Source organism: Ostrinia furnacalis, unplaced genomic scaffold (assembly GCF_004193835.3).
Source record: "Ostrinia furnacalis isolate ACB-3 unplaced genomic scaffold, ASM419383v2 OfSCF3830, whole genome shotgun sequence".
In the NCBI taxonomy this organism is placed as follows: Eukaryota; Metazoa; Arthropoda; class Insecta; order Lepidoptera; family Crambidae; genus Ostrinia; species Ostrinia furnacalis.
Window position 1 is genome coordinate 87,858 of NW_021134069.1, and position 19,223 is coordinate 107,080.

The 19,223-nt window shown below is 37.3% G+C and overlaps 2 protein-coding genes across 2 annotated transcripts; one reads left to right on the plus strand and one right to left on the minus strand.

The window, feature by feature from the left end:
• Positions 1-2,761: 2,761 nt before the first annotated feature.
• On the minus strand, positions 2,762-14,617 carry LOC114358261 (cyclin-dependent kinase 18-like). Its single transcript, XM_028312173.1, has 3 exons — positions 14,593-14,617; positions 13,800-14,002; positions 2,762-2,857 (listed from the first exon to the last, which is right to left on the minus strand). Exons 1-3 carry the CDS (start codon positions 14,615-14,617, stop codon positions 2,762-2,764), a joined length of 324 nt encoding a protein of 107 aa, XP_028167974.1.
• Positions 14,618-16,709: 2,092 nt separating this feature from the next.
• serpin-4 (serine protease inhibitor 4) lies at positions 16,710-19,223 on the plus strand. Its single transcript, XM_028312174.1, has one exon. It carries the CDS (start codon positions 16,991-16,993, stop codon positions 18,230-18,232), a length of 1,242 nt encoding a protein of 413 aa, XP_028167975.1. The 5' UTR covers positions 16,710-16,990; the 3' UTR covers positions 18,233-19,223.

The window sequence follows — 19,223 nt, forward strand, 5'->3', positions numbered from 1 at the left end:
GGTGGTAGCTGGCCAGGCGGACTTAGAACAAGCCCTAGCCAACCAAACCGAACAGAAATTCTGCCCCCACTGGGAATCGAACCCGGGACCTCTGCGTCTGAAGCAGGTGGTCTTACCACTAGACCACAGAGGCGGTTACCCCTCCCGTGCCGCTTCCATACCTCAGGCACTGACTAGTTAAAGATAAAGATATTTTTGTTTAGCAGAACATGTCTGACAATATTGCAATACAGAAATATATTTTTGGTGTTAGTAGGTTTTATTAGTATCAACATGTCTTACCGATATTCGGCGTGTAAAAATTATAATTAGTCTGTTTTTACAAGTCAATACAGCTAAGTCAAAATTAAATAATATTCTAATATTAAGAGTAGGCGCACACCGTTGATTTTTCGTCGGCCGATAGTTTAAAGCCTGGTCCGTGAGCACGTAGAATCCCGTGCAATGACCCCAAGCTACCCATCCTTATAGCTCGGGCTTAATTATATTTAGTGACCGACCGAATATTCGTTTTCGGCCATTTTCGGCCAAAAAATGGACATTCGGCCATATTTTCGTTTTCGGCCATAAACCAGCCGAAGCTTCGGCCAAACCGAATATTATCAGAAATACGTGAACAAGATGGTGACGTTTATCGTTCTGATATCTTCAGGAGTGAATCTGGTGCACTCACCCAATCCGACTTGAACGGACGCGGTATTGTCACTCCTTTGAAGTTGTGAAATGAGGTTACGTTGTAGACGGTGTCCAGGGAGAATTTTCCAAGTTCAAAATTGAATACAAATAAAACCTAAGAATTTTCATTAAGTTTAATTGTTTCAAAATAGAGTCTAATGCGGATTTCAAATAAGTCACTGATCGGGAGCCAACAGAGCGTTCGCATTTGAGCAATAAGTATTTGAAATGTATTGTCGAATGATCGATGAATGTCGGATACCACAAATGATCAGCAAGTACAGTGACATACCCTAGCCGCCTTGGTCACCAGATCTCACACCGTGCGACTTTCTCTTGTGGGGATATCTCAAGCAAAAGTTGACAGCAAACTACCCTTAAATAATTCAGGTTCTGTAAAAAAATATCCGCCGAGAAGTTGCAGGAAAATTATTAGCACGATTTGCTTTCGAATAGTTGCGAATGTAAGGGTCCGGCTGTGAGAGTGCCTATAGTAAAACGAGCATCATTTAAACGACATTGCAATCCGCATTGTTAAACTCCATTTTGCATTAGTAATAAATAATAAAAAGTCATAAGATTTATTTGCATTCATTTTTGAAGTTGAAAAATTCCCACTGGACACCCTTTATTTCTTAACTTCACTTCCCAATATTTCAATATACACCGGAAATAATATTCTACTAAGAATTCATAATAATTTTTTTAGTGTTTTAATGCCGGTTTTCTTTAATCAATCTTTATCAAAATCAACTGTCAAACGTCATTATGTTTTTGGTCAAAACATTAATGGTTTTCAAAGTTTTTACATAGGTAATTTCATATTGTTTACAAGATATTATTTGATCACAGATTGAAATTTGAGAGTTGAAGGTCATTTTCGTTTTCGTTTTCGTTTTCGGCCGAAAATGAGACTGCAGCCGAAGCTTCGTTTTCGTTTCCGTTTTCGGCTGAAAATCCATATTCGGTCGGACACTAATTACAATTAATTACATAAGTATCCTACTGGTAGTTAACTAATTTGAATATTGGAGAAATCTTATGAAGTATTTTATTTAAAACTAAGCAAAAGTAGAGATGCAGATTGTTTAGCAAGACGGTTGTTGCTATTATCATCATCATCATCATCATTTCAGCCATAGGACGTCTTCCAGGCCCCTTCCAATGATTTCCACAATGGCCGGTTGGTCTGCTATTATATCTATGAGATATACCATGGCTTTAACTCAAGGAACGTTGTTTTATGGGTCTTTGTCCTAGTCCTTTCCTATTATTTGGGTTCGGCTCTCCTGTTTCGCCGGCGCGCGGTATATCCGCGATTCCCGCCTTAGGCAGTTAGATTTTATCACGTTATTTAAAATTTTCAAAATGTCCGCGATTATTTCATAAGAATACTTTAAATATGGTTTACATACAAGACTAGCTAAGTGCGTCACATTATATTGTGAGCTAGATCTCTTATCACACGGCCTTTGAAGCACAATGCTTAAGGTCAGGTGTGCATATCCATTACAATGGCAACCGATACGGGTGAATAGATACACAGAAATAGAAGTGTGTGTAAAATAACAATACAATACACGACGATTCAACGTTCTGCGTCGTGCAAAACAGGACAGTGTGGAAAAACTGTCGCGCACCAATGACTCGATAATCTCTTCCAAATTCCCAATGGAATAACGAAGGAACTGGTTGGTTTGACGCTGAAGGTATAGAGCCTTTCCATGAGTAAACTAACCAGATCTATCAATAGGATCTACATCCTTATAGGAATTCCTGTGCGAGGAGGAGGTTGGAGGGTCCAGTTTAATGCTCATTATATTAACTGATACGATCTTCCCTATTAAGTAACTCTGTCATGAGTAGGTTATGTAAGTACCTTTTTATACAGATTACAAATAATTGTAATGCACAAATTACTAATCTATTTTCGTTAACCTTTCAGCAGCAGTTGACGAGGATCGAACTAGTATCCTCACGTATTGGCCATCCGATACCAGCGGGCCATTGTCGCTTCAAAGTGTAAAATAATCACTTTATTAACACATCCATCTAATAAATTAATTATGCTTTACCATTTATGTACTCACTTGCTATATCCCTTATATACTGTGGCGTAGGAACCCTCACCGAGTTGCTCTAGTTTTATGTAGGCTTCGGACTTCCCGAACGGAGAGTCACCCTGCGAACAAAAACAAAAATAAATCATTTGTCACTGACTGCACGCAAATCCGATGATGTACGGCCGGCTGAATTGAGAAGTATTGTTTTGTTTTGCTCGCCACTGTATAAGGTGGGCCATTGTAGTCGGATTGAAAAATGTTGATACTTGAATTGATATGGATGTTGGTTTGCGTAGACACTTATTTATTATTATTATTTGTCACAATGTATTGTCATAAGAGCCGAATGGCAAGGCTTTGAGATAATTGGTTTGTATTTTACAAAACACAAGAAATTATCATAATAAGTAGCAGTATCTACGTAGTTGCAATGTATTTTCAGAATCTGCGCCTGAAGACTGTAACAATCGTTTTCAATTCCATTTCGTGATCAAATTAGGTACAACTAAAGATACTTAGTTTAGAGTGAATAACATATTTTCATATTTTAACATGCCCAAAATAATTTCTTTTGTGAACAAAAATGAAATCATCAAAAACACAGAACGCCAACACGCATTTGTCATAGCACTAATCCCGTGATCTACGGCCCACGGTTCATACCCTGATGGGGTCAGCGTGGCTTACTGAACGGGATTACACTTCAGGGCTAATCCCCTTACGTTGCAGTAATCTCGCTTCGCAGGCGAAAGGCCAACTAAACTTTGTGAATAAATAATACCGTAATGCGGGCAGAATGTGTGGTTACTTTATGATGTTTAAATAGGGCTAAGGCTGGGAGAGTACCAGAAAAAAATATTTTGATGCGGTTTGCCGAAAGCTACTGCTGTGCTTGAGATATAGATAGACAGCGTTACTGAAACCAAGTAAAATGACCTCTCTTGCAATAGAATTTAACATAAGCCGTGTTAAATATTTTTTGTCTGTCTATACAATGTGTGTTTTAGCTGCTGAACCAATTTGAAATGGCCGTGTTTTAATCTCATGGAAAACCAAAACCCACGCGTGTAATGCCGCGGGTAGAAACTATTTTACAAATCATTATTTATCAATAATGTTTTATTTATTAGATAATCGCGGAAACCATTACGAGTAATAAGTAATCAAGTAAGCTACTATAATTACTAAAACAACGTTAGAACGGTATATTCCGAGTCCGAAGCCCGTAAAGCGAGAAAAATAAGCGGCTGCCTAATTAATAGTTTTGCAACGTAAACCGCTAATGAGGTTCCCGTCCATCTCGGCGATTTAGCTATAAATCTTCGAGTTTGCGGAACTTTTGAGAAAATACTACGAATTTTCCGTTTAAAATTCAGCGCTACGGTAATAATCGCCAGTCAATTTCAAACATGAATCATCATTTATTATTCTAAAAGCAATTAGCCATTAATTTGTTAACATAGAAAAACTGATTTTTAGAATTAGCTTTATTAATAAACTGAAAATTTAATTAATATGAATGAACTGTATATTTTTATTCTACATCGCACAAGCAGAACTAATAAGCACGATTTTTTTTAAGAATCACTTTACTTTAGCCTGAAAACTAAGATTACTTTGCAAAAACCTGTTATTATAATAATAATTTATTAATATTGAAATTAATACGTAGAATAAACCGACAGTCATTGGATGCTGCCAGTCATTGGATAAAACAACCCTTGAATCATCATCAGTCGAATATCTCAGTTGTTGAAATAGAAATGCTATTTTTAATTCAGTAAATAACTATCCTAACAATAACTTTCTTAAAAGTGTCCAATGACTGGCAGTTTACCCTAGTTATTTGATTGGGTTGGCCATAAACCACATTATTGTCAGAACCTATTGCTTTACAATATCTACGAGGATCACGTTTTGACAGCTTATAAAAGGAAGAAAGAAAGATGATGTGATGATGATGATGATTAAAAAGAATCTGAGGTGGAATTGTGTAAAGCAATCGTAATCATTTGACAGTTCATAACTTACGATAAAGTCAGTTAAACAAAGCGTTTGACAGAATAATCGTACGTTATGAACTGTCAAATGATTACGATTGCTTTACACAATTCCACCCCTGATTGGTGGCCAGTGATCAACTACTCAATTCACTTTTTGGCTGGCACTAGTTTTAAATAAGAAGGAACTTAGGTACTTTCAAATGACTAAATTTTCATTAGCAAAACCATTTGCCAGGGAGTCACTGCCTTTGCTTATATGAACATTGCACGCTCTGATATTACAGTACCTACCTGGACTTTACGGACAGAGTAATGCTGGCAATAAATTGCTATAAACTAAACATTGTATTCAGCAGGTCGGGTAAAGCGTACTTTATGCTTTCAGAGAGTACACACGACAGAATATCAACCTAAACACCTGGGCATCTTATATAGTAGTAATAGGGTCTACTTTGGAACAAAAATGTATAGTCTGAGATACATTTTGCTTCGAAATGTAGACTGGGCACGACTTAACCGTTGTTTATACCGATTAGGGTGAAGCACTGCCTGAAGGCTGCCGTGTAGGGATACTTTAGTGATGGCAAAGATAAGGTGACCTAGTACATACTTGTATTGGATACTGGAGTATTAAATTACAAATCGCAGCTGTTAATTTAGTAGGTGTGTGTAAAGTGTAAAAATTACCTTCCAGGGTTTCTTAGGTTAATAAAATGAAAGAATGCTACGATTGCAAATCGCTTTTTAACAGCCAGAAGAACGTAACTTGATTGGTGGTATTTAATTGTGGTGGCGGCTTATTTTAAAATAAGGAACTATCGTATTTCTAAGTTACAAAATACGTTTACCATAATAGAGAGTACCTGCTATCGACCATCATGGGTTGCCACACAAAACTTCAGCGGCACGTTTGTCTTAGAGCTGTTAGCACACCGAAGTACGCAGTATTTATTTTTCCCCTCACTCTAGTCAAGTTTCACCTCGTACTCTAACTAAAGTGTATTCTACACAGATTCGCTTTCTTCGCCCACTCTTCGCCTGTCCAAATATTTAGCTGCACTAATGCACAAGATGCGGCTGCAGCGGCGCACTGCTAGGATTTCTATAAATTACTCCGCAAGTATAAATAGTACGCATGCAACAGTGTTACATGATGTAGAGTAATCCTTTTACTTTATATTTATATACTATTTGTTATACAGGGTGTTGATTTCAATCCTCGCCATATTTATTTAGGTGATCTATTATGACTTATATAAACGCATTATCCACCAAAAAAAAAATTACAAACTAAAGTAGAATTTTTAGCGAATATTTTCCGTGCGACATCAACTGTACTGTGGCTCGTAATACTGCAATACGTTTCAACTACGGCACCCATCGAGCTACGCGGATCGCTCGCTTATCATGTCTGATAGTCTATTACTGAAGGAAGCCACGTAAAATAGGTAGTGTAAATAGGTATTTTTGTTTGACTAACTAAAGTTAAAGTTCGTTTTAAATTAGTTTGCTGTTTCCTATGTGTGTGTGTGTGTGTATTGGAGCGTACCTACGCGCTTTCCGCCACTACCTACCGCAATCGCGGGAGTATTTTGTACACAAAATTACCAGATTATTTACTCCCTACATTAAAAAAAACACATTCCTTTAAGTTTAGAACTAGGTACCTACTCACCGATGCGACTTCAGATGCGTTTCCACGTGCCCTCCCGTAACAGTAAACCATGTTTACGTACTCACGAGCACTGTACGTATGGTTTNTTATATTGCTATCGCGACTGTGCGACGCCCACCCGCAGTGAATGTGCGAGCGCGACAGCAACATAATTACGTGCAAGCGACAAGGATGGGCAGCTTGGGGTCATTGGACGGGATTCTACGTGCTCACGGACCAAGCTTTAGTCGGGCAGTTGATCAGTATGGGCATGTATGGGAGTGCGCACACTACGCCGATTCGATTTGGCCGATTCTTCAAATTAAAATCGTGCACAACTATCGGCCAACTAAAAATCAACGGTGTGCGCCTACTCTTAACGTTAGACCTATACTTATAAATCCCTTTCTTTTCAGTCATGCAGCCCAAATCCTAAAAGCCAGAGAGATGTGGTGGCGAACATTCCAGTATTACATCGACAGGGACATCCGGACCATAGAATACGATGAACTGGTCAACGTAGCTCGGTTCAAAGTGAAGTTGGTGAAAGCCATAGGACGAGTGCTAGTTGAAGGACATAGGGAGTATGTGACGGGGAAGAAAAAGCTTGATGATGATGATGACAGATGAATAAATTATTAAAAAGTATATCTGGTATTTCATTTCTAGGGCATGATATTATTATTTCTTTAAATAGTAGTGTGACTGATATTTTTAACGTTGGCTGGTAGAGAAAAAAACATTCAATTTTCAATATTAATCACACACACAACAGGTATCACATCATCAGAAGAATTTCATCAATTCACGATTGATGGAGCCAGTTGAGCTAAAATTGCAATAGCATTCCTACTTTGGTGTAACATTGCATTACGAAATATGGCAGGCGCTCGTAAGACTTTATTTTACGATTTTTTTTATAAACTAAATTACTATAAGCTTCCCCTGATTATGAACTCTATTGTTTTCATTGTTAAAGAAATCTATGACCCAGTTACTGTTTACAAAAAGTGATAGTAGTAGACTTTAATTACTTAGGCCCCGGTATACAGGGTGGTGCCGTGTGGTGACGGCAGAGTAGAATACATTTGTCACCAACCCCTACTCTTCCCGCGGGTGTCGTAAGAGGCGACTTAGGGACTACACATCAAACAGAGAATGGGCAGCAGCGCTCTCTGAAAAACATCAATCTTTTAAACTGCGATCTCCAACCCGCCTGCCTAGCGTGGAGATTATGGCAAAACCCTCCACTATAGTGGAGGAGGCTCATAGTCCAGCAGTGGACTGTAAAGGGCTGTTGATGATACAGGGTGGAATTTTGTAATAACACTTTAAGGGAAAGTGCTCTTAATACTGTAGATAGAATTTACTCAAAGAAAACATTCCTTTATTTTTGAAAACAAATAAAACTGCATTTAAAGATTTCCGGATTCAAAGGTACACCCGGGAATCGAACCAACTAAAATTTATGTTAAAAATTACAACCTGTATTTTTATTGCATCAATCGTTAGGGTTAAGTATAAGAATAAAATCTCTCAAACAAACTTGATAAATCAAATGAAAGGAAAACCATGAAATCTTCAATTATTGTAATTTCGAAAATCTTTGAATGCAGTTCTCTTTCTTTGCAAAAATATAGGAATGTTTTCTTTGAGTAAAATTGTCTACAGTATTAAGGGTAGGTACTTTCCCTCCAGGTGGCATTACAAAATTCCACCCTGTATAACCGAACAGACGAGTTGCTCAAGGTGAATGACTCCATTGCTGTATTATTATCCTATAAATAATAAGTGAAGATGCCAGACATCTTAATTATGTAATAAAAATAAATGTTGAACACAATAATTTGACGGCCTTATTAGCCTAGTATGCGGCCTTATTAGGCTTGGTGGTTCGCCGCAACGCAATAGCTTAGGTCACGGGTTTGAATCCCGCTGGGATTTATTATTATATTTATCAAACTAGTTAGCTTTGTTTTGTAAGTATATTTAGCTGTCACGGAAAGATTTTATAGCGCGCGTGTTACGCTTCCAAAGCCACATAAAGAGAAGTCTGGCAGAGAATGCCATCCGGCATTAAGTCCGCCACAGTGCATTGTTAGTATGTGTGCTAAAGTTTAAATAAATAAAAAATAAATAAATAAGTCTCTTTAGGTGCCTTTCATCTAAATCGGTTCAGTATTTTAAGCGCGAATAGGTTACAGACAGTTTATTATTACCTAATTATGGATATTGCTTTATTAATTTAAGCGGACATTATTTTTAATTTGGGTACTTTTAAATAGTAACATACCTTTCTACTTATTTTATTTATAACTAGCTGACCCGGCGAACTTTGTTCCGCCTTAATGGCAATAAATAAGCAGACTTTTTTTTTAATTTCGAACGGGATAAAAAGTATCCTATGTCCTTCTCCTGGCTCTAAACTACCTCCCTGACAATTTTCAGCTAAATCAGTTCAGTCGTTCTTGAGTTATAAGTGGAGTAACTAACACGACTTTCTTTTATATAATAGATAACTATAAAAATATAATCACTTGAATGTAATTACTAATTACCTACCTACTGTTGTTTTCACATAGAATGAGGAAACGGGACTATTCCCACCTCTCGTTCCCACCACTGCAACTCCTGTGTACCCAGGATCTACAGCTTGACCGCCACAAAAACCCAACCAATGAAGGTCAAGTTTGTCCCGGGGGAAAGTTAAACTGTCATTGGACCCGCAACGAAATTAATCAGAAGAACATAGGAGGAGTTCGAAATTAAGGTTCGACTTCCCTCCATTGCAAAGCGGATGACAGGTGACAAACAAAGGTTTAAAACCTTTAAGAAAAAATAAGAACATAGAATGAGGAAGGAAACAGCATTGTTTGCAATTGGGTACTTATCAATGATTTTTGTTTTTATATAATATCATTGGTACTTATTCAATAATTGTACAATTTGAAATTATTATTTTATCCTTGTTATTGTTATTGTGACACTATCACCTAACGTTTGTTTGATGCCTATTGTGTTTTGTATGTCTGGATTTCCATACTTTTAAACTACTACATACCTAAAGCGCGAATTATTGCAAGAACTCTAACCATAAATTAAATGATAACTCAGCAGCGTTGCCAGACGTCCCGATTTTGGCGGGACGTCCCAATTTTTAAATAAAATTTATATGTCCCGCGCGGGACAGGCTCCGTCCCGCTTTTCGGAGAGAGACATTCACTTCACCAGACTATTGTTTGAAACGCCATATTATTCTAAAGATTTTTTTTTTAATTTCGATTTTGGTTTATTTTTTCTTTTTTTATTCTAAAGACCAATTTAACGATAGAGTAAATCTGATTTAAAATATTATTTTTTTGTTAAAATACATTTTCTATGGCTACTTTTGCTATCTATTGTCTAGTAAACGTAATTTTAAATCAAATAAAAAGATAAATATTTGAAAACCTTTCATTGTATACGTTTTTTTACTATGTCCCGCTTTTGACGGAAGAATCCCGCTATTTTCACTCAAAAAGTATTAAAGTCCCGACTTGGCCCAAAAAAAATCTGGCAACGCTGTAACTCAGTAACTTACAACACGGTCGAGCTAACTGCGCTAACCTAGCGGCCGTGACGTCACATCGACGCTCGTACGGCCGGCCGGGGCGAACGCGGGTAAGTGTGCGAGGGAGAGGCATTCAGGATCGAGTTATAATTAACTTTTTTTTTAGTAATGATCATAGTATATTATATCATAGTGTCATTTTTTTATAGTTACTTTTGTGAAGCCTCAATGTAACCTTGTTGGTGTTCAAATAAATAAATAAATAAATAATAAATAAATAAATAATTATTATCGTCCAATTTGTTATAGAAGATAGTGAGTTTTTTATTCTTACTGCATCCAAAAAACACGCGTATTGTAGGGGAAATAGGGGAGTCCCTTCATTTTACTCTTTTAATTAACTATGTAACTAATTTCACTACCTACCTACTTTACTGTAAGCGGTGAATACTGCTGCTGGTGTGGTGCTGACTGACTTGTTTTAGGAAAAAGTCCCTGAGTGTTTAACTGTTTAGTAAGATTCAAGTCAAAGCATCTTGATAGGGGATTAACCTATTTTGTGTATCTGAAATATAGGTACCTCTACGACAATGTTTTCAGTCAGCCTTTTCCAGAATATCTGAACAAATGCGTGCGTAAGTAGGTTGCAATAAAATAGTTACAGACGCGCGTAAAAAACCCCTGAAATAAAAGATCATGGGAGTGAGGCGTCAAGGAATCGAAGGTTCTCTTCAATTCTTTAAGTTATAATTGTAGTTTTATGCCTATCGAACGTTATGTATAAAAAACATAACCCTCCTTCTGGTGCAGTCGAGTAGGTACCTGGTACTGCAATTAAAGTTTAAGTAGGTACTAACAAAGAAAACACATTAGAGTATTTCTCAAAAAAAGTGTACATTTTGAAAAAAAAAAGTGTGCTTTGAAACAGTTCAAAAGTTTTATATTTATAAATCATCACACAAAAAAAACACACACACAATTTTGAAGGATGAATATTAATCTTTAAGATAACGAAGAATTATAGCTATAATCCTACTTATTACCAAATATTTAGATATTTTAAAAATAGTCCTTTTTTACCTTTCATACAAAAACCTGTTTGCCACCCTAGCTTTTTCATGTATTTTTGTTTCATAAAATGCGATACGTAACTAAATTATTGTAAATTTCTTTGTATTATCGTTCTACAGTAATCGCAGTTTCTGTATCAAATTGATTTTCTATGGGGTGTCATAATGAATTGGCAATTTAAAGCAAAAAAACAAAATGAGTCGCTCTCATTTACTATTTCGTTATTTACTCTTTAGTTACGATTTATTTCTACTTTCCCATGGTTTCTGAACAATTCCGTATTTATTTTACACGGACAACAATAGCTGCACTCTGAATGGCTGTTGGCCTGACGTCTCCGCCATAACATCTATCGCGAAAATTAGTGAAAACGTGTGTGTTTTGTGGGATTACTTTTTCGTAACAGGCAGTAAAATCAGCGATTTTATATAGAACGGTAAGTCTTCATTTAACCATTTTTTGTAATACGTGTGGTACGAACATTATTGTATTCAATTACAAGTCACCGCTCCAAATGAAAGATATGAAATTTTCTTTTAAGATATGAAATTTTGTTTAGGTACTGAAATCAATCGAGTTTAAAAACAAAATCTTGTCTTATCTCCTATCGAAAGTGAAGGAACAAGAGTTTGCCAGTGTGTTATTTCTAGGTGTTCAGTTTGCGGTATTAAGTAAGTTAAGTTTTATTTTAATAATTACTATCGTAAAGACGTAAAAGTTATTAAGGTAGAGAGCTGGAAATGTAAGGAATAACGAACCTGTATGAAAGAGCATTATTGTCATCTGTTTACAGTACTTTTGAATGATAAGTAGGTACAAGCTTATCACACACATAAAAGCATGGTTTAATTAAAAAATAATAATAATGTAGGTTCTGTAAAAAAAATTATTTTGCGGAAGGAAGCAAATTCGTGTAAAAGGTTTTTTTATTAATTAAAGAGTACTTAATTAATTAGTTTTTAGAACAACAAATAAACTCGTAACATGATAAGGTGTAAGTAACTAATTTACTCATTACATTTTTAGGGTAGATTTGGATTAAGCTCTGTCCAGTAGTCGTCTTTGAACTCACAGCTGATTGTGGCTGATAGTTGACTGACTCATGGGCGAGCGCGGGTAGTGGGGCGCGGGACGGGGGGCGCAGCGCTTGCCCGGGTCACCGGGTGAGCGGCCGCGCGCCGTTTGCGTTGGGGGACTATTCTGCACTGTAGTGGTCGATTATGGAAATCGTAGATATTTAAAAAATAATAATAAAAAATTTGGAAGTCAGTTTTTTTGCTGATTCGTGATCAGAATAAGCTACTTAATCTACTCCCTAAATATGGCGGGTATTGAAATCAACACCCTGTATAAGGCCGTGTTCATACGTGTTTACATTTTGTAATTATTAATTTATCGATGTTACTTCGCCAAAGGAAAATAGAGTAGACTAATCTTAATTGTATAGATGAGTTTTAACGTCGATATTATGTTAAGAAACCCTCAAAAATGAGGAAGATTTAAGCAAAATAATTATGTGATTGACTTAAATTAAGTCCTGGAGATACGCCCTACATTTTGTCGTCGTCGCAAACTAAAAGTAGGTTGGCACTACTAAAAAACATTGCGATAAACATCACCCCGAAAAGTCCCAACAAAATCTCTTCGTGAACAGTTAACAAAACGAAAAACTCCGTAAAAAAGTTTCTCGCGAGCACTAGATCTTTTCCAGCTAAATCGGCAGTCAACTTGGGAATTAGCGCGAGGCAGCGTGAATTCGACGCCGCCAAAATTGCTACAAAGATCCAATCTTAATCGTACCATATATCAACGTCGGCGCTCGCCTATTTGTACAGAGCGATACCGCGAGCGCCAGGGAGCCATTTATCATTATTCTTTGTAGTTACCATACATGCGACTCTGTTACGAGTGACCGCACTCGGCGAGACAGCGATCCTGAGCAAATGACTGGAACTACATGACTCTTGCTTATCTTTTTCGAGCGACAGTAGGTCATCTATAAATCTATATGGTATTTCCAACACCGGGTGTTCCCGGTCTCCGGTACTCCTTAGTGCTCTAAGGAGTCATTTATCATTATTCATTGTAGTTACCATACTATTCTGTTACGTTACGAGTTGTAGTTACCATACTATTCTGTTACGTTACGAGTGACCGCACACGAAGAGAGCAATCCTATGCAAATCATGCTACGAATGTGGATGTCCTTTTGGCTCATTTTTCCGTGATATACGGCACAGGTATCCAACACCGGAAGAATCAGGAAACCATTTTTTCGTACATACAACTGTATTACCAGTGACTGAACTTGACGAAATTACTGAAACTAAATTCACGTAATATTTTCTATTGCTTCGTTTGCGAGCGATTGTGGACTATATTCTTGTCTCAATAACATTGCTATTACAGGATTTGAAATATTGCATCTGTAATGTATGTACATTCATAGAATTCTCAATGGCTTAATTTCAATATCCATTGGAATGTATAATGTATAGCGACGGATAAATCTCGGGACTTGGCACCCGATCGCAAATTCGCAATGCTTACCTACGTTATGGGGCTGCTTTTATATTCGAGAGAACCTATTGATGTTATCGATTCAGATTAATTTGGATTTTCATTTTACGTATTTCCATTTTGGTAATGATGTTAATATGTTACAGTCAAAAATCATAATCGGTCAAAATTTTAGCAGTCAAAAGTGGTTTTCACCAATTATGAGTTTTGACTAACAGATATAATGAAGTATTTTAGAAGAATACTCATAAAACAGCACTTACCCCAAAGGCACTAAATCGCTTGGTGCGTCGGTTGGAGTGGTCATGCGGCCCTAAAAAGGCCTCTGACTTGGGCCTAGGCGGCCTTTTAGGCCTCATGACCACCCGGGCGTCTTCCCTCGCACCCTCGTCCAGGAGTTTGGAGTCGGACGACACTGACAGCTGTCTTCGCACACGATACTCCCCATTCCCCCCTCCACTCCATTCTGCAATAAAAAATATTAGTCAATAAAATATTACAACAAATAACTCAATTTGTACCGGAGGGAAACGTCCATTTATGTGTGCAGTCAGTAAGAGCGAATAAACAATTTTATAGGGACATTTTATTACAACTCCATTTTTAAATGGTTGCAATTTGAAACGTAGTCAAAAAACATCACGAACAGCGTTCGCGCTCACAAAACGAGTATCGATAAAATTACGCATTCGCTGTTTGATAAACCCATTGCCGGTAATGTCGGTCGCTTTTCGGGCCCGCTTTTTCACCGTATCGCGCGCATCTGACGCAAACCACATACACTCGCAATCTCGACGCGATACAAATTATCAAAGCACTCTCAAACACAAACATTCCCAGCGCGAGCGACGTCAATTGACAGGCTGAAAATCCTGGCACAATTTTCCCCGCAGCACTTAGTAAGCAAATTAATTCACGAGAAAATAAAAAGCGCGGAGTGGCGCCGCGGTTTGAAAGCGGCTATTTTTCTTCGCGTCGTCGATTCAGGGGCACTCTGGAGCGTTAGCGTCACAAAGAAGCGATATCGATGTGACGTGAATGCTTAAGAGCGTTTACGCCTGTTGGGCACCGGGTNAGTCATCGTCAGTCGTCTCGTCAGCTGTTGGATAATTTATAGTTTTCCTGCTCTAATTTATTTGTACACAGATTAGGGAAAGACATCTCTAATGAGGGTAACTTTAAAATGTGATTCCCCACGCGGAGCCATTTTCTTTGGAAATGACGTCAATGCAATGATGCGATGCGGGCGCAATCGTTGGGACGTCATTAGTGAAAGATGGCCACTTAAAATTCATGTGATAAAATAATCCAAACGATAAAGTGCGAAGGTTTTAAATATTTGGGTTTTTCACTGTTTCTGAGTTAAGTAGTCCCCAATTCTGCAGATCAGCCGTTCCTGATGACTAAATAAAAATGTAAGTACTAGTTAGTTAAGTAAATGTAGAAACCTAGGTAGGTATTGAATAATAGGTACTTAACTAATTTTTATCCTTGGTTTCGCCCGCATTGATGCGACCAAAACGCGCGCGCCTTTTAAAATTACCTACTTATTTAACATCACAAACCAAAATTTAATGAAGGCATATTGACGGCAATAAAAATTGGAGTTTTACACGCTTTCACAGCGAAGAAATGTTATTTTTGTGCATGAAATATTTAAAAGTATGTGGCGTAGGTATTTGGGGGTATTATAGTCATCATGGATACGGTAGTTACGCTATTACATATAATATTTTTTAATAAAGCAATATTACCTAATCGTTTTCTGTAAAGTCAATCCCACCAAAAACATTCTGTAAAAAATTAGCCAAGTCTCGATGGAGCTGCCTGTTTATCTCTAAAAAGTAATGAAATCTAGACAAAGTCGTGCCAAGTCTATGGTTCCTTACTGCGATTTCTTTATTATTATATTTAATGTTGTGTGACTTGGCCGTTGAAGGGTACCAAACCAGATGCTCCATGACACCATTGCACCAATCTATCACCAAATCCGCTACCCATTGACGATGGAAAATAAATTGCACTTGGAAAACGTTGATGCAATAACCAGTCAATTGTAGGCTTAATAAAGCTGCGTATTTCAATAATACTTATGTATGATTATCTTAATAAAGATTGTTCAACGGCCAAGTCACACAACATTAAATATAATAATAAAGAAATCGCAGTAAGGAACCATAGACTTGGCACGACTTTGTCTAGATTTCATTACTTTTTAGAGATAAACAGGCAGCTCCATCGAGACTTGGCTAATTTTTTACAGAATGTTTTTGGTGGGATAGAAATCGCAGTAAAGAACCATAGACTTGGCACGACTTTGTCTAGATTTCATTACTTTTTAGAGATAAACAAGCAGCTCCATCGAGACTTGGCTAGTTTTTTACAGAATGTTTTTGGTGGGATTTCACTTCTTTTTGTAGAATGTGGCATAATTATTTAACGTCGTCGTCCTTTAATATTATCGTCATTTTTTTTACGATATTAAACACATCTTTAAAAAGGACAACGAATCAGAATTGATTTAATAATAACTAGAGGGGAAAAAAAATCTGGACACCGCGGTGCAGAAAATCGACGCTCAAAGTGCTAGCGCCATCTAGCGGTGAGCGGTACAGGCGAACACCACGGCGCCGGTGTGGCGCTAGTAGTATTGATTATTATGAATGTGGTGTTACTCCAGATCTTCGATTTTCCTAGTTTTTATAGTTTTCCCTTTATGTGGCCATTAAACCCTAACTCTGTACCAAATTTCAGCTCTCTGAGTTAATGGGAAGTACTAGTTCTATTTTGATGATCATCAGTGAGTGAGTGAGTGTCATAAATGCGAAACTTTGCTTTCGCTTAACTTCGGAACTAATTGACCTACAAACTTGAAATTTTGGATTTTAAGTATGTGATTATAGCTTACTAGATGACAAAAATTTCTGCGTTCTGGTCATATCCAGAGGTTCTCAAATAGAGGCCTGAAAATGCGGCGAAATGGTTCCAGTAAAGATGGTACGGCAGTGTTTGCTTCGCGCTCGACTTGGCGGGGGCACTGCCGTGCCCCCAGATTATTAATATTACACTTTTTGGTGAAAAAAAAACTGGAAAGTAGTAAAATCATTTTCCAGTTAAAAATAAAACGAAACGGTGAATCGGACCCCAGTCCCCATGCGTCACCGTCAGCTGTCAAACTGGCATGTCAATTTTAAAATCGGTATTTTACTGTGCCCAGCTTTAAGTTTGTAAATGTAAATAAAACCGGATAAAATAAATACGTAGTGGCCACGACAACACACAAAGAGGTCTGCCTGGCATCAAACCGGTCAGTTTTCCTCATCGTAATCATACCGTCGCGAACCTGCAGCGTTCGTGGTTGCGTTACCGCTGACAAATCGTGTTTTGTTTTAATTAACTCTAAAATAAACAAATTTAATGTTAATTAGTGTGTGTTAGCAAAAAAATACTCACAATGAAGGTGCTCGTGCTGAGTTTTGTGTTGTTTTTAATCACAGTGTGTTGCGGACAGTCTGTGGGTAATTCCACAATTCCGACTTTGCACAATGGACTCACGGAAAAAATCGGCAATTTTTCCCTCGAACTCTTATATCACACGTCGAAAGCGCAACCGAAGGAGAAAAATCTGATTATATCTCCTATAACTGTATGGACCATTTTAGCAGTCGTGGCGGAAGGCGCCGTTGGAAACACGCTAGCCCAGATAAACAACGCTATTCGTCTTACGAGAAGGACACAAGACACTACCAAAATGGAGTACATAGATCTGGCGAAGTGGTTACAAGTCAAAACAGCTACCATTGATCTTGCAAAGGTGAATGCCATGTTCATTGATCAGCAACGCCTGCCCGAACAAGACTTCAGAGATCTAGCCAAAAATTTCTACGACACCAACTTGGTTGCTCTAGATTTCAGCAAAGCTGAATTAGCAGCTGACAGCCTAAACAAGGCGATTGAAACTGCAACGCGCGGTAGGATACCTAAATTAGTGTCGCCTGAACTATTTTCAAACTCCATAATGGTGTTGACGAGCGCCCTGTACTTCAAAGGACAATGGACCGTGCCGTTTAATTCATCGAGCACGTCAAAAATGCCGTTCTACAGCAGCGATGGAAAGAAAATTGGTGAAGTCAACATGATGTACAATAGACATACATATCCGTTTGCCAACCTCAAGGATCTTCAAGCTCGCGTTATTGAGTTGCCGTACGGTCAAGAGAATCGTCTGTCTATGCTCGTCATGGTCCCTCATCCCGGGGTATCACTAGAAAACATGTTCTTCAACTTCAAGAATGTAACGTTAGACAAAGTTTTCACCGAACTAAGGATTGCAAGAGAAGATTACGGTGAAGACGAGGTGGACTGTTTCCTTCCTCGTTTCAAGATTGAATCGACTATTGATATGACAGAGACCTTGAGGAGACAATTTGGTATTACTGATTTGTTTGACTCTGAGCAAGCCAGGTTATCTAAAATAGCAAGAACCCCTCTGTATGTGTCGAAAATGGTACACAAGGCAGAAATAGAAGTGACGGAGGTGGGAACTGTCGCGACTGGTGTGACTGCAGCAGAATTCAGTAATCGCTTTGGTGTCATCCGTTTTGAAGCAAACCGGCCTTTCACTTACATGATCGTTGAGAGGGTGACAAACTCTATTGTCTTCGGTGGATTTTACCAAGAACCATCTTTGTACTGATTTTAAATAATGTTATCTACATCCTTTATTTGTGGAGATTACTCATTATTTTTAAACTAGACCATAAAAAATGTCACAACCACAACTTAGGGATAAAAATACATTCCGTTCCGTCTGTGATGAGAATCCATCCTTATTAGCAATTAAAATTTTATAAACAGATTTATTTAATGTTTTCAAATCAAATGTCTCAATGAAATTGAGGTTTTCAATTTGGATTCTTGAAAATAATTTAATTTTAATATGAAGAAATGTATCTGATGAACTACTCACTAACATTATTTATATTTGACCAGCAAAATGATATTTTTAATTTTATCTGTCATTAGAGAATTACCAACCACCTTCTGATAGATCATTTTGTAAGTAATGGGTATCTAACAACCAGAACAATTAAGACAAAATTAATGTTTGTTTCAAAGCGGAAACTAAGCATGTAACAGTAGTCAGTACACTACAAAAACAGACTTTACTCAAAGTGCCTAGAGGTCACAAATTAAAAATCAGCTGGTATTGTCACAAAAAAATTGTCACAACTTTTTGGCTGAGAACAGTTAATAATTTAAAATGAGATTGTTATCTATGAGATCTTTATGTTCCTTATAAAAACATGACAATATTTCATGGTCACTCAGATCATCACATAGCTTTATTTTAACCTTGTCTGTTGACACTGTAATGAGACGCCTGTGTTCATTCATATCAAAAAAGATCAGAGGTCGCACGTTATTTGTACATAAATAAGAATATTATTTCCTGAAATAGTATGTAATGGCTTGCAATAAGATGTATTTTCGTATGTTTTGTAGCAAAAAATAGATTGTTTAACTAAGATATTGTTTTGATTTAATAATTTTGGACACAACTAGAATCTGTTTAGTAATAATTGTAATATATTTATTTATTTCCTGAATCTCAATTGGATCTGTTAACCAACTTCAAACAGTAGGAGGTTTTTCAATGCATATTTTTGTCATTTAGATTAATCAAG

Bases quoted from the DNA above. Each gene is read 5' to 3' on its own strand.
- serpin-4 (XM_028312174.1), top strand. From the start codon at position 16,991: ATGAAGGTGCTCGTGCTGAGTTTTGTGTTGTTTTTAATCACAGTGTGT.